General features: G+C 39.8%; 1 protein-coding gene across 2 annotated transcripts; it reads right to left on the bottom strand.

The window, feature by feature from the left end:
- Positions 1–659: 659 nt before the first annotated feature.
- Positions 660–13942, bottom strand: LOC119914061 (glycerol-3-phosphate acyltransferase 4-like). Of its 2 annotated transcripts, none has more exons than XM_038733048.1 (13): positions 13731–13942; positions 12319–12573; positions 10110–10179; positions 9717–10014; positions 9534–9608; positions 9189–9278; positions 8912–9005; positions 8658–8773; positions 6128–6183; positions 5946–6031; positions 5693–5872; positions 5509–5588; positions 660–1162 (listed from the first exon to the last, which is right to left on the bottom strand). In XM_038733048.1, the coding sequence occupies exons 2-13, from the start codon at positions 12481–12483 to the stop codon at positions 985–987; spliced, it is 1488 nt and encodes a 495-aa protein (XP_038588976.1). In that variant the 5' UTR covers positions 12484–12573; positions 13731–13942; the 3' UTR covers positions 660–984. The 2 variants fall into 2 exon arrangements, with proteins under 2 accessions (XP_038588976.1, XP_038588977.1); XM_038733049.1 differs by having other exon boundaries at positions 5744–5872; positions 13731–13940.
- Positions 13943–15010: the final 1068 nt, after the last annotated feature.

The raw sequence follows: 15010 nt of genomic DNA, 5'->3' as shown, positions 1-15010 counted from the left end.
TTTAGTTTCTGTGCAGCTCCAGTCTGAATGTTAAGTAGGGCAGCATGGATTTCATCATCGGTCCTTCCGTGGATCGAATGCTCTAAAATACCTTGAATGTGTTTGATCTTTGTGTCTGGCTGCCTGTACAGAGTCGATCCCCTGCATTCTTCTCAGTGCATGCTGGGATAAACCCTCAATCCTCATGAATTAGGTTGGTATGGAAAATGTATAAATATGTATTTTAGACAGTTAGACAGCCATTTAAATCAGTCTGTATTGACTATGAATGTCACAATGTGCAGTATGGTTCATGTTTGAACACTGACTCCTGCTGGTTCACAGAGGGAACAAAATGAACAGTTACTTTAAATTCCTCTAAACGTCCGATCCTTTAAAGAAACACTTTCCTAACAGACAATAAACATTGAAAACGTACATTATCACGACTTACATTGTGCACCCCGCCTAAAGATGTTTGATCTCACTGTCTCTGCTTCCTCGTGCCCAGCAAAGATTAAAATTAAGTGCAGACACATATAGAGCGCTGAGCCCATTAGCAAACTGACGCAAAAGTCTTGGCACTGCCAAAGAGTCTGACGGTGATGGTAGTACTAGGCACTTAAATCAGTTAAATGGCTGTGCACCTGTTAAAAGATTCAGATTTACAACAAAAAAGGTCAGTGTTTTTAGAGGAGAATGTTTTAATCAGACATACAACAAGTTCAATAAAAGGAAGCAGAATGAATTGAGGTCACTATAGGAACAATAAGTTAAGAAAAGACAAAGTCACCTCTTAGCATTGCTACAATCTCTTACAGTACAGATCCGTCAAACAGTAAGTATAACCATTCTCCTAATTTCACATCATACAAACAATATACACAAATATATATTTTTACACTGAAAGAAACATAAATATCAAAACATAAAATCTTTTTTTTTGTTACAAGTCTGCACGTTTTGTAAAAGGAAAATACCCACTGCAACATATTCACTGTGTCCTCATTGTCTTTCTGTTGAATCTTGATTGTTTTTATCATCCTCTGGATTTTCATCCTCTAAATGTTTGGTGTCGCTGTGGTCCCCCTGGTCCTGCTCACCCACAAGAACTTTACTGTAAAGTTTCTGCTGCTCCTCTTTAAAAGCATCTTTCACTTTTTCTCGTTTCAGCCCTCCGTCCCTGAGAGCATACAGGTAAGAAAGGAAAACAATATCACACATTGCACTGCAGGACTCAACACGGTGTCATTAGTTACTTCCTTCACAAACCACTGAAGGAAATAAGATTGACCCATGATTTAAGTGTCTTGGTGTATCAATAAAGCCAAAAAGGTCCACTTAAAACTTAGCAAATGCATCATGATGTACGTACACAAAGCATAAACTTCTACTACTTTACTGAAACTACTTTACTGAAGTGTAAAACATACAGTGGGTACGGAAAGTATTCAGACCCCTTTAAATTTTTCACTCTTTGTTTCATTGCAGCCATTTTCCAAAAATCAAAAAAGTTCATTTTATTTCTCAGTAATGTACACTCAGCACCCCATCTTGACAGAAAAAAACAGAAATGTAGAAATTTTTGCAAATTTATTAAAAAAGAAAAACTGAAATATCACATGGTCATAAGTATTCAGACCCTTTGCTCAGTATTTAGTAGAAGCACCCTTTTGATCTAATACAACCATGAGTCGTTTTGGGAAAGATGCAACAAGTTTTTCACATCTGGATTTGGGTATCCTCTGCCATTCCTCCTTGCAGATCCTCTCCAGTTCTGTCAGGTTGGATGGTAAATGTTGGTGGACAGCCATTTTCAGGTCTCTCCAGAGATGCTCAATTGGGTTTAAGTCAGGGCTCTGGCTGGGCCATTCAAGAACAGCCACGGAGTTGTTGTGAAGCCACTCATTCGTTATTTTAGCGGTGCGCTTAGGGTCATTGTCTTGTTGGAAGGTAAACCTTCGGCCCAGTCTGAGGTCCAGAGCACTCTGGAAAAGGTTTTCGTCCAGGATATCCCTGTACTTGGCCGCATTCATCCTTCTCTCGATTGCGACCAGTCGTCCTGTCCCTGCAGCTGAAAAACACCCCCACAGCATGATGCTGCCACCACCATGCTTCACTGTTGAGACTGTATTGGACAGGTGATGAGCAGTGCCTGGTTTTCTCCACACATACCGCTTAGAATTAAGGCCAAAAAGTTCTATCTTGGTCTCATCAGACCAGAGGATCTTATTTATCACCATCTTGGAGTCCTTCAGGTGTTTTTTAGCAAACTCCATGCGGGCTTTCATGTGTCTTGCACTGAGGAGAGGCTTCCGTCGGGCCACTCTGCCATAAAGCCCCGACTGGGGGATTGCTGCAGTGATGGTTGACTTACTACAACTTTCTCCCATCTCCCGACTGCATCTCTGGAGCTCAGCCACAGTGACCTTCTTCTTTACCTCTCTCACCAAGGCTCTTCTCCCCCGATAGCTCAGTTTGGCCGGACGGCCAGCTCTAGGAAGGGTTCTGGTCGTCCCAAACGTCTTCCATTTGAGGATTATGGAGGCCACTGTGCTCTTAGGAACCTTAAGTGCAGCAGAAATTTTTTTGTAACCTTGGCCAGATCTGTGCCTTGCCACAATTCTGTCTCTGAGCTCTTCAGGCAGTTCCTTTGACCTCATGATTCTCATTTGCTCTGACATGCACTGTGAGCTGTAAGGTCTTATATAGACAGGTGTGTGGCTTTCCTAATCAAGTCCAATCAGTATAATCAAACACAGCTGGACTCAAATGAAGGTGTAGAACCATCTCAAGGATGATCAGAAGAAATAGACAGCACCTGAGTTAAATATGAGTGTCACGGCAAAGGGTCTGAATACTTATGACCATGTGATATTTCAGTTTTTCTTTTTTAATAAATTAGCTAAAATTTCTACATTTCTGTTTTTTTCTGTCAAGATGGGGTGCTGAGTGTACATTACTGAGAAATAAAATGAACTTTTTTGATTTTTGGAAAATGGCTGCAATGAAACAAAGAGTGAAAAATTTAAAGGGGTCTGAATACTTTCCGTACCCACTGTATCTGTGGAACAATGAGGAGAATGTAACTTTCCTCAAATAAGAACAACATAAAACAAACAAATGCCATATTTCCATTTCACACAATTTGAGGTTTGCTCTTTTAATTACATTAGTCATCTCAGGACAACACCTCAACCACGCCACTTCCGGCATTTCTATAAATGTCCTACTACACTCCCCCCCCCCCACCCCCACACACACACTTTTTCTTGTTTCCTCATCTCCTTCTTCCTCCACGTAGGGTTATAATGGGGTCTGTTGTGCCAGGGTCGACCGTGGATTTTTCCATTGTAGCTTCCCTACAACGCTTTCGAAATATAGCTATCCAGCAAGTGCAAGCCTTGCATATCTTTCCGTTTGTTCATCAATCGATTAGATGAGATAGACTTTATTGTCTACCTTCATGGAAATGTGTCTTTAACTTCTCCAAAACATAGCAATACAACCATGACACCACAGTTATCACACATTAAGAATACAACAATTAAACAATTAAACATACAACATCAAAAGAAAACAGTAGCAGCAGCAGAAGGGAATGAGGTAGGGTTGGACCCAAATATGCGATCGCTGGGTACACACTCATCTTTAAATTTTGAGATTCGTATGTTGTTTTTTCACACGCTTCACCTCCGACTTTGCCTCCGCTCAGCAGTAAAAGTAATTTTCCAGTTTACATAAAAAGGGAAAGCAAAATGAAGCCGTCAGCTGTGTGAGAGCACTTTAAACTGAATGATGACAACGGCAGTGTGGCAGTTATGGGGTTTGTTCACTTTACAATTGCTTAATTTCATTACCGATCAAAAAAAGTAAAACAGCCTACATTTTAAAATGAATCAGCAGCCTAAAACGTAGGCTACAACAAACTAAAAACAGCATAATGAACACATTTAAATCATTATATTAGGCTGACTGAAGGAGAACATTTAGTAGGCTATAATAAAAGTTAAGTGATAATGCATAATAGGCATAAGTGTTATTTTAATCCCGCTACCGGAAATAACGCTCATCACATCTGTTCTCCTTAGACCTGCTCAGTTCAGCCTCTCAGTCTGGACTCTCAGTAGGTAGGCTATGGTCCCAACCTGCTCTGCACAGCAGCCACAAACCTGGTTCAGCATGCACCTAATCTTCCGCTTTTCCTGGCTCAATCTCCCGTCCCTTCAACCCTGCAGTAAATATTCCTCTTTTATCTAACTCATTTTCTTAGTCCTGCACAGGCCTACTAGCCTAGACATAACAGTTAAAAACAAAAGTGTTGGTAATAATAACTTGCTGTTTTAGTTAGCCTACGCTGTAAGAACTAAAAAAAGGGAACGCTCTCTATTTTTCTCTCTTTCACACACATGCACACACGCATTAATGAGCCGCAGTTATCTCTCCCCCCTCGGATTCTCCCTCACTCGTGTCATTGCCAGAACCTCCTGGGCATTATCCTTCTTTTGCTCTTCAGCTTATATCAAATACATAGCTGAGCTTCCAAGCTCAAAAAATGACAGCCCTAGTTACAGTCTAAAAGTAAACACATTTAAAAATGCAGTAATTTTGCCTGTATGGCATGGTGAATAAAAGATCTCTTACATCTGTTCCAGCTCACCCTCGGGACCTTGAATCAAATTCCAGACGGGAGCAACTCAAACTCCAAGTTTAGTCGGGGTGAGGCATCTACAGATATCTGTCTGGCCTTCCTGAGTACTCCACTGTCTATACACCAAGCTGCTTTTGTGCCTTGCCAATCACCTTCCCTGCAATATTAACAATTTTGGAAAGCTTGTTTTTGTCTTTCACATTAATATTAAACTGTAAAATGCTTTCTACCAAATGTATGCCATCTCAAGGATGTGTTGACTAACCCTAAAGCTCCTCAGCTCTCTGATTAAAAACAGTCGCTGGTTGGCCGTCTTAAAAGTACTTTAAACATTAAAACTTAAAGCGTTATTAATGATTGTGTCCAAGTACTTAAAATGTTCCACTACTTTAACAGGTTGTGAAGTACAACAGGGGTGTTGTAACTGGCCCCTCTTTGTTTTGTGTTTATTATAAGTTATATTGTTTTGGCCACGTTAATTTCGAAAATAATAGCCTGACACCAGTCTTACAGTAAAATGACCTGGCTAAAGTAAGCTTCCTCATGTGCTGCCCTATTTTCTGTGAGAAGTTCAACCAAGGCAATGTCACATTTTCGTGTCATTTATTTAAATTGAAACAGAGGCAGCCTTGTGGTCCTCCAGTATTTATATCATCATATCAATAAATCATTTAAATTTATGTTGTTGATGGTGTGGTTCTTGCTACTGAAATGGCACCTGACTGGATAATCAGCCCCACCAACGTAATGAACCAGCGCCAAATATTTGCAAGAAGTGGATGGAAATGCCTACAAATGTGCGTTTTCTTGTTGCTGATGTTCTGAAAAAAAGTTAAAATTTGCACTACATTAGGATGGAAACCTGGCTAATGACTCACCAAATGAGATCCGTTAACCCTCCTTGTGCAGCTATGGCTGCTTTCACTCTGTTGGCAAACTGCACCGCATCCTCCCCTTCCTACACAAGGACAACAAAAAAGAACAGGCTAAGAAAAGTAACGTGGAAAAAGTTCTCCAATAGATAGGAAAAACAACAGATGTTCTGAAAGTTCTTTCACTGACTTCGGTAATGCTCCATATATTTCTTTGTAAGGTTGTGACAAAGAGTTTCACCTCTATGTTCATAGGCGGCAAATACCAAACGCTGCAGACAATGGCCCAGCTGCTCATCATCCTCAGCAGATAATTCACCATGCCAAACTTACTGCTGTTCCAGAAAGCATCCCCGAACTGTGGATCATACTGCAAGATGGAAATAAGGTACTGTAAGAGCAAAATGAGAAAAAGGGAGGAAAAAGACAAAAACATCTCCTACCTTGATAGCCACTGGATAGACGGTGCAGCCAATTTCAAAGCTACCTTTTTTGAACATCATCACTGATGTGTTGTTAATGCACGTACCTATAAAGACACAGTGTGAAGCTCTTATCCACACTAAACAGCAAACTTTATGGGCTCTACCCATGTCTTTAAAAATGTTTTAATCATCATACAAACCCTCAGGGAAGATCAGGATGGGCTGTTTGGTTTTGTCAGCAACGTGATCACCAAGCCTGAAATAATGAAGCAGAAATGATCAAAATATTGTAAAACAATCTTTCTGTTACCCTGACTTCTAGTGTTTAAGCCCAATGGTGTTCAAGTCCAATCAGAATGGCTTCCATTAGAAATAACCAAATCATATACTCATACTCCACAGTCTATGTCAAGTTAAAATATCACCAAAGTGCTTATAAATGACATGAAAATGTGGCGTGTACTGCCTTCTTAAATGCCCTTAAGTTCTACCCATTAGCTGCTACATGCTACTGTATTCCAGTTTTGTTCAAGACCATGACTGAGAAAGCAGGTTTGTATGTAGAGTTGTACAGTAGTTTGTATGGAAAAAAATATGTGGCTGCTCTCAGCGAGCTCTGCAGCGAGCTGGAGGGTCATTTTAATGGAAGTAAAGGGCTTTACAATCAATTAATGTACACAAGATTTTTCCTAAATGTTTGTGGTAGCCTCTCTCTCTCTCTCTCTCTCTCTCTCCCCCCACACGTTAATTTTATTACATTTAGGTGTTTTAATGCGTGTGTCTGTTTTGTAACTGTAATTTTATTATGATATATTTTATGTAACTCACTGTTACTGCAACACTGTAATTTCCCTTTGGGGATGAATAAAGTACCCACGTATCTATCTAGGTTTCTATTTTTTCACAAGTTTAAAGTGAGGATACAAAAATTTAAAGCATAACAAGATTTTGACGCAATTTACTCACAGTGTTGCCACCTGACAAATACAAATTTTATGTGTGTGCAAAACCTTTTTACCATATGTTTTAAGTTATTATGTGCCAAAATTATCTAAAATGCATTGTGTATTTCAAATTAGTTGAAGAACCTAAAAGATATTTGGTTGCACGACAAACAAACAGTACTTTACAGAATGTAACTGGAGCTACAGGTGAAACTCGAAAAATTAGCATATCATGCTAAAGTTCATTTATTTCAGTAATTCAACTTAAAAGGTGAAACTAATATATTATATAGACTCATTACATGCAAAGTGAGATATTTAAGCCTTTATTTGATATCATTTTGATGATTATTGCATACAGATTATGAAAACCCCAAATTCAAATTCTCAGAAAATTAGAATATTGTGAAAAAGTTCAGTATTGTAGGCTCAAAGTGTCACACTCTAATCAGCTAATTAATCCAAAACACCTGCAAAGGGTTCCTGAGCCTTTAATTGGTCTCTCAGTCTGGTTCAGTGGAATTCACAATCATGGGGAAGACTGCTGACCTGACAGTTGTGCAGAAAACCATCACTGACACCCTCCACAAGGAAGGAAGGCCTCAAAAGATAATTGCAAAAGAAGTTGGATATTCTCAAAGTGCTGCCTCAAGGCACATTAATACAAAGTTAAGTGGAAGAAAAAGGTGCACAAGCAGCAGGGATGACCGTAGCCTGGAGACGATTGTCAGGTAAAGGCCATTCAAATGTATGGCGGAGCTTCACAAGGAGTGGACTGAGGCTGGAGTTACTGCATCAAGAGTCACCACACACAGACGGGTCCTGGACGTGGGCTTCAAATGTCGTATTCCTCTTGTCAAGCCGCTCCTGAACAACAAACAATGTCAGAAGCGTCTTACCTGGGCTAAAGGAAAAAAAGAACTGGTCTGTTTCTCAGTGGTCCAAAGTCCTCTTTTCTGATGAGAGCAAATTTTGCATCTCATTTGGAAACCAAGGTCCCAGAGTCTGGAGGAAGAATGAGAGAAGAGAGGCACACAATCCAAGATGCTTGAAGTCCAGTGTGAAGTTTCCACAGTCTGTTTGTGTTTGGGGAGCCATGTCATCTGCTGGTGTTGGTCCACTGTGCTTTATTAAGTCCAGAGTCAGCACAGCCGTCTACCAGGACATTTTAGAGCACTTTATGCTTCCTTCAGCAGACAAGCTTTATGGAGATGCTGACTTCATTTTCCAGCAGGACTTGGCACCTGCCCACACTGCCATAAGTACCAAAACCTGGTTCAATGACCATGGGATTACTGTGCTTGATTGGCCAGCAAACTCGCCTGACCTGAACCCCATAGAGAATCTATGGGGCATTGCCAAGAGAAAGATGAAAGACATGAGACCGAACAATGCAGAAGAGCTGAAGGCCGCTATTGAAGCATCCTGGTTTTCCATAACACCTCAGCAGTGCCACAGGCTGATGGCATCCATGCCACGCCGCATTGAGGCAGTAATTCATGCAAAAGGGGCCCAAACAAAGTACTGAGTACATATGCATGATTATACTTTCTTGTACAGAGCTGACATTTCTGTATTTAAAAGCCTTTTTTATTGACTTCATGTAATATTCTAATTTTCTGAGATTTTGAATTTGGGCTTTTCATAAGCTGTACGCAATAATCATCAAAATTATATCAAATAAAGGCTTGAAATATCTCACTTTGCATGTAATGAGTCTATATAATATCAGTTTCACCTTTGAAGTTGAATTGCTGAAATAAGAACTGAGAAGATGTAGTGTTACCTTTTGGCCACTAGGTGTCTGTCTTTGACTTCTGATCTTTCGAACCAGATGTGAGGAGAAGATTTGACCATGGCTCGCTGCATCATTCCCATCAACCCTCCTTGCACCTGGCCGACCTGACAGACAAGTTTCAATCTTAAACATCTCTACTCATCTCTTACATTGTAAAAGCTGATTCTTCATAATCATTCGTTCTTATGAAGGCCGAACACGCACACTCACAGAAACACACAGAGACACGCAAACTTTTCTACCAAAGAGTAGCAGCCATCATTGGCCAAGATGATGACATCAATGGGTGTTGTGTGATTGGCCACACAGATACAGCCATTCTTTGGTTTGTTCTCTCTGAAATTAAACAAGTGTGTTTAAGACACACAAATATCCAGTCCCAAAAGAGGAAACTACACATACACAGATCAACGCTTTCCATTCCAGTATTTGAAATAAAGACATTTACAAAAAGTAGTTAAATTCATATTTAATAAATGTGACTGTCTCTTAAAAAGCTGAATATTAAATACGTTGTACCTGTTATGATAGGTGATGATTGCTGTGAGAGCTCTAACACAGATGCGATAGCACATCAGATGAGCCTTCTCACTCAGGAAGAACCTTAATCTTAAGACATAATGCCCAAAAATTACTCCAGCCTCCTAATAATGCACACTTCAAGGTTTATCAAACAACCACTTCATTTTTAAAGGAGCCTAAAATTCCCCAGAAAATGTTTTTTATTTTAAACCTGACCGGCTAAGAGAAACATGTGGTTACACCTAGTCAGTCTTTTGATCATCTGTCTACCCTTGTTACAGGAACTTAACTTCACATGAGCATGAGCTGTGTCACATTTGACAGAGAACTGGGGAAACTTACTTTCTATTTGGTAAAAAGCCCACCACAGTAGTCAGGACTATAAGCAGACCAATGCCAGTGACTGCCAGAGTAACTCTGCAAAAGAAAAAAACACATATAGTTCACTCAAGACTGAGCAAGATGTTCACTATGACATGAATCTCTCTGCCTCTACCACATATCCTGCCTGCATGCTGCTCTGACCTGAGAGGCAACAGGATGCCATAGCGGATAAGGACTCCAAGGCCCCACAGGACAGTAAGTCTCAGACTTATATGACGGAAGTTGTAGTTGCTTCGAGTCAGCAAATTCCAGCTCTCAAGTTCCTGAGCCGAAAAGCGCTTGGTCACCTCATCATCCACTATGCTCTCCACACCTCTCCGGCAGAAGTAGAAGATGTCAGCCATCTCAAACTCCGGCTCTAAGCGCAGACAGCTGGCAGAACCCCGCAGCTCCTGGATCCCTTGCTGCCAACACAATGGGGGTTCTTTGGCTATGATTCCTACAGTGAGAACGAAAAACAAGGAAGACATGAATTTGAGTTAATGGTACACTAAGCACTGACGAGTGAAAAATATTGAAATGAACCGTGTTTACCGTAACTATATGGTTTATAGAGTTGATGATTCTTTTCCTTTGCTCCCATCTCCATACGTGAGGTGGCCCACTAATTTAAGAGAAAAAAACATTAAGACAACTACATGAGAAAACAAGATTAAGTGTTAGATTTGTCTGCTGATTAGCAGCTATGAAGTTGAATGAGCAGTAATAAGCCCTGCAGGCCTCCAAATTGCATTCCAGCAGCGCTGTAGCCCATGGAAAACAAGCTATTCACAATTGTACACTACACACACACAATCCTATGAGCCCAAAATGATCCACATTACAAAGATCTTGCCAGCCTTGCAAGATGCTAAGGCTGATTTGGAGACCATTAAAGCCAGACTGCCAGACACAAGCTCACACAAACGCTGAGTGTTACCTACACCTGTTACAACAATACAGGTTGTTCTGTTGCGGTCTGTACGCCATTCAGTCTTTGCTCATTAAAGCATGTTATATAGTTTAGTTACCCAACCAACCTATTTTGTTCATTTAATTAATTTAAATATTTATTATTTTTTTTATTTTCTAGGACAACACCTGTAAGAGAAGGGGGAAAGGGGGATGGAAGGTGGGGACAACAGGGAAAAGCTGTGGGAAACACCAATTGCAGAAAGCAACGAAACCTGCAATAGAACAGAGAGGGGGGCTTGGGGAGGAGAAAAACAACAACAACAAACAAACACAAACAAAAACAAACAATAAAAATAATAATAATATTAAAAGACAACCAGCCGAACAGCAGCAATAAACAGCTGACATATTAAGACAACTAAGAGAAAAATGAAAACAAGAAACAGTCACACACACTAAATAAGCAACACAACACAGCCACGAGAGCTGGAATAATAATTAATTTAAATAAGTAACTGAAAGAAAAGCATCAGGAATAATTCTACCAGGGACAAACCTAAGTTTGTCTGTGTCTGTGTGTGTCTGTGTGCGTGTGGGTGAATGTGTCTGTATGTGTGTGTGTGTGTGTGCGCATAAGCCTGTTAAAGAATGTAGTTGTTAGTGAGAGTGGGACGCCACGACTGTAACAGGCAGGCAAGAACCCCAGTAGCCAATAGGGGTGGGAGAAAGAAAAAGAATAAATCAAATCAAAAAAAAACAAAGACTCCCAGATGCACCGCGATGCAAACGCAGAAGACCTCGACCCAAATGCAAGTTGACAACGTAATGCCAACGGAACGCAAAAAGCGTAACCCGCGGAAGAGCAGCGCCCGGACCGACCGCGGCGCACACACAACATAGACCAGTGCTTAACATTTAATTTTAATGCATATTTGATATGGTTTTCATAGTTTACATAAGATATTGGCTGTTTTTAACACCCCTTCACACAGGAACCTGCGCAATGCAGGTTTATGGTGGATCAAGAGTGTCTGCAGCTCCTCCCATCCTTCTTGAAAAAGCTAGCAGAAAGGCATTGATTGACAGCCACTTCCAAGTGACCAGCTCCAGGGCCCCAAACAGCCTTTTCCAGAGCTCAGAGATCCAAGGGTGTGACAGCTGCCTTAAACTGTCCTACAACCTTTAACAAATTGGGAAATCATTTTGCATTGCCCTCAAACAACACGTACTTCCCTATTAGTTCAGCTTTAATCTTGACTACTGCTGTATATTCTGAGTGTAGAAGGGGAGAGGTCTGAAGCTAACAACTCTAAACCATATGACAACAGGGGCTGAGCTTGCGATAAAAATTGCCTCGTGTTCTCTGTACCACATCTCTAAAATCCTCAAGCTATGCCATTAGATGAACTTTATCCCAAGAGTCAAAGCTCCCAGCAGTATCTGCACCACCTCAGTTTATAGTCCCATAGCTAAAAGCTCCTCCCAGGGGTCTGACCCAAAGGAATGTCCCTGAGGAAAGGGAGGCAACAACATGTCCTGTGATTCTAACAGTCCCTCTGAGCTGGGATGACCCAGGGGTCCCATCCAACAGGGAATGCACTTTTTAGAAAATAAAATAAAAATCTGTTAAATAAAACCTGCAAAAAACTATTTTGTGCAAATTTTGCTAATATGTCAAAGGGCCTGATCACTACTGCAGTTTAGAGGTAATATGTTTGTTTTAAAATGTTGTACAATGTATAATCAATAAATAAACCAACCTTTTCAGTTCATCAACAACATTTGTAAATTATGGAAAAATTATGCACCCTTCTAATAATATTGTGCATTAAATAGACATTAAGCTCACCTCAAAGATCTTGAGAAGTGTCCTCATGTAGAGTCTGCGGATACCAAGAGAAACTCCAAGCACAGCTGGCACAATTATGAAGACAATCAGAATAGTCAACCACACAGTGATGGAGATGCCAAGACACCTGCACAGCATGTCAGCAGGAAATGTAAACCAAGTCATGCTGCTCAACAACGGAAGAGACACAGAGAGGAAAGTGACTGTGCACGAGGTCTACTGGTCCAGTTGAAGCTTCGGTGTCTGAAGCCGATGCTGAAATATACATCAGCAAAAACTCATTGTCAAAGACAGCACAAAATATTAAGATAAGTCACACAAAGAGTACAAACTTTATAATCCCCAGTGTTCCCTCTATGAGCTTTTGAGCAACATCATACTTTGCTGATGGCCAATATAGTATAAGGTAGGTTTGGTTTTCAGACAGTTATTTTTACTCATAAATTATTATTATTGTATTATTATAATGACACATTACTGATATATTAGAGCATCCTGGGCTACAGTTTAATACTTATATAGGATTACGCCCTGGTCTACGGTTACTGTTTGTTCGCTTCTGTTATTGAGGAACATAACTGACGGAGTCTGCCAAAGTGACTTTTTCTGACAGCATGTGTTAAGAGTAAAATAGTTATTCCACCTTTTCAACAATGAGAGAGTGGCTGTTTTTCAGCTGTAAATTGACAGCCATCGCCTTATTGTTGAAGAACAGGAATAGCGCTAATGCAAGCTGTCAGAAACAAAGCTGATGACTTCAGAGAGGAAACGACTTCAGTTTACCTGTTAGCTGGCTGTTATCATTTATAGTTGTGTAAAATGAAATATTGTGAATATCTATAAATTATATTAAATGAAAATATATTTAGGAGTTCAGCTATCCCTGGCAAGCATGAAATAAAGGTTCAGTAGCACTAAAAAGCTAGTTCTGGAGTAATGACCAATTCCTAATACTAACGCCTTAACGTTAATTTATGGGAAAACAAAAACACTAGTATATAACTCCATTAACGATGACTTAGATACAGGAACATTTAGTTAGAATTAAGTACAATAAGTGGTCATTATATAGCTTCACTGGAACAACGATAATAATAATAATAATAATAATAATATGTGTCACCTAACGTTATATTCATTAACATTTAATAATGGTTAACTGCAATTGACTTGTTTTCCATGCTCAACGTTCAGTAACTAGCATCCTGTAACATTAATGAGACACATTCAAGTTTAACGTCTATTTCTTCAGTTATTGATTATTAGGAAGTTTAATAAGTTTGGTTCGTAACATGTTAAGTTTTAGCTTACAAGCGAGCTGCTAGATTTGTTAAAAAACATAAAGCTCACTTTGACCCCCAGCTAACGGCTAACAGTGCGTTAGCTAACTGTTATTGGGTAAGGGCTCTTACCGTCCTCCGGGTTTAACGCTAACACTAGGGTTGTACCGGAGGAACAGGAGGACTGAGGTGACAGACGGTCAGGTCCTTCTCCATCTGGAGAGTCCAGGTTGAAGCGCGGGGACCGCTGACACTGGGCTGCTGGCTTTACAGGCTTTCAGTAGCATGCTAACAGCTACAGACAGTTGTATAGCCTTCCTTCGTGGCAACAGGTGGCCAATGAGCGCCGCTGTCACTGCGGTATGGGCTGGATCTGATCCACGGTCTGATCCACAGTCTGTGATCTGATGTGATTTCTATGTACGGTCTATGGTGATCACACTGGATAATGATAACACGAGGAAGTAATATTATCAGGAATATTATTATAATTGAGGGACTTCCTGGTTAAACAAAGGTTGAATGCAAAATTAATGAAATTATTGTATAGTATCCATTTATGGTTAACATTATGAAAATATAAGCACATTTGAACTACATTTGAGTGGGGGTACCATACAGTAGGCTATAATAATAACAATAGCCTAGCTAGTTATATCGCTTACCATAATATGGGAAGTAATTGGATCTCCCCTCCCCACCTTACAGTACAATGTGCCCAAGATAAAAAGAATGTTTTGATGGAGTCATTTAGGCTTCTTTTTATAACTCTGTGTGCCGTGTTGTAAAAGTCCCTGTTTGGGATCATTTTAAGTACACTAAATTGTCTAAATTCAGACAGCTTTGTGTTTTATTTGTGCATTATGAAACTTTGTAGCCAACAACTTTAATGTAAAGTTAGGGTAGTATGTATCAAAACATATATGATTAAAAACGTCTTTAAATCCATTTAGTCAGTAATGTATTTGTTTGTATTACATAATATAGGCTATGTTGTACTAAAATAAAAAGAAAACAAGTTGTGAAAAAACACTGAACAAATGGATTACGAGTGAACATTTAAATTTAATTTAAAACTAAAAATGACTCAGTTTGAATGGACATACTGTCAGACGCTGTTCACAAAGACAATATATTCACTCCACTTCCTAAGGTGAGTACCAGGGACTAAAACTTTAATGTTTCTGTAGTCGATTTATTTAGGTGAACCTATATTTAGATTCTTGATTATTTTCTTGAAACGTTTGCTGTCACTGTGTACATTGCCTTTTTTGATATTGGTTGATCCACTTTATCCTCTATGATAAACTCTTTAAAGAGAGTAAAGATGCCATGTGCTGTTTCTGTTAAAAGCCAAGTTGGCTCTTACTCAGCAAAATTGGTCATTAGAGAAAGGTCTTTGTTTTTATAAT

This window comes from Micropterus salmoides, unplaced genomic scaffold, assembly GCF_014851395.1.
Source record: "Micropterus salmoides isolate LMB-PRFRI ecotype aquatic unplaced genomic scaffold, ASM1485139v1 Ms_hic_scaffold_20, whole genome shotgun sequence".
Classification (NCBI taxonomy): domain Eukaryota; kingdom Metazoa; phylum Chordata; class Actinopteri; order Centrarchiformes; family Centrarchidae; genus Micropterus; species Micropterus salmoides.
Note: the sequence above shows the minus strand (reverse complement) of the source record. Positions and strands in the feature narration are given on the sequence as shown.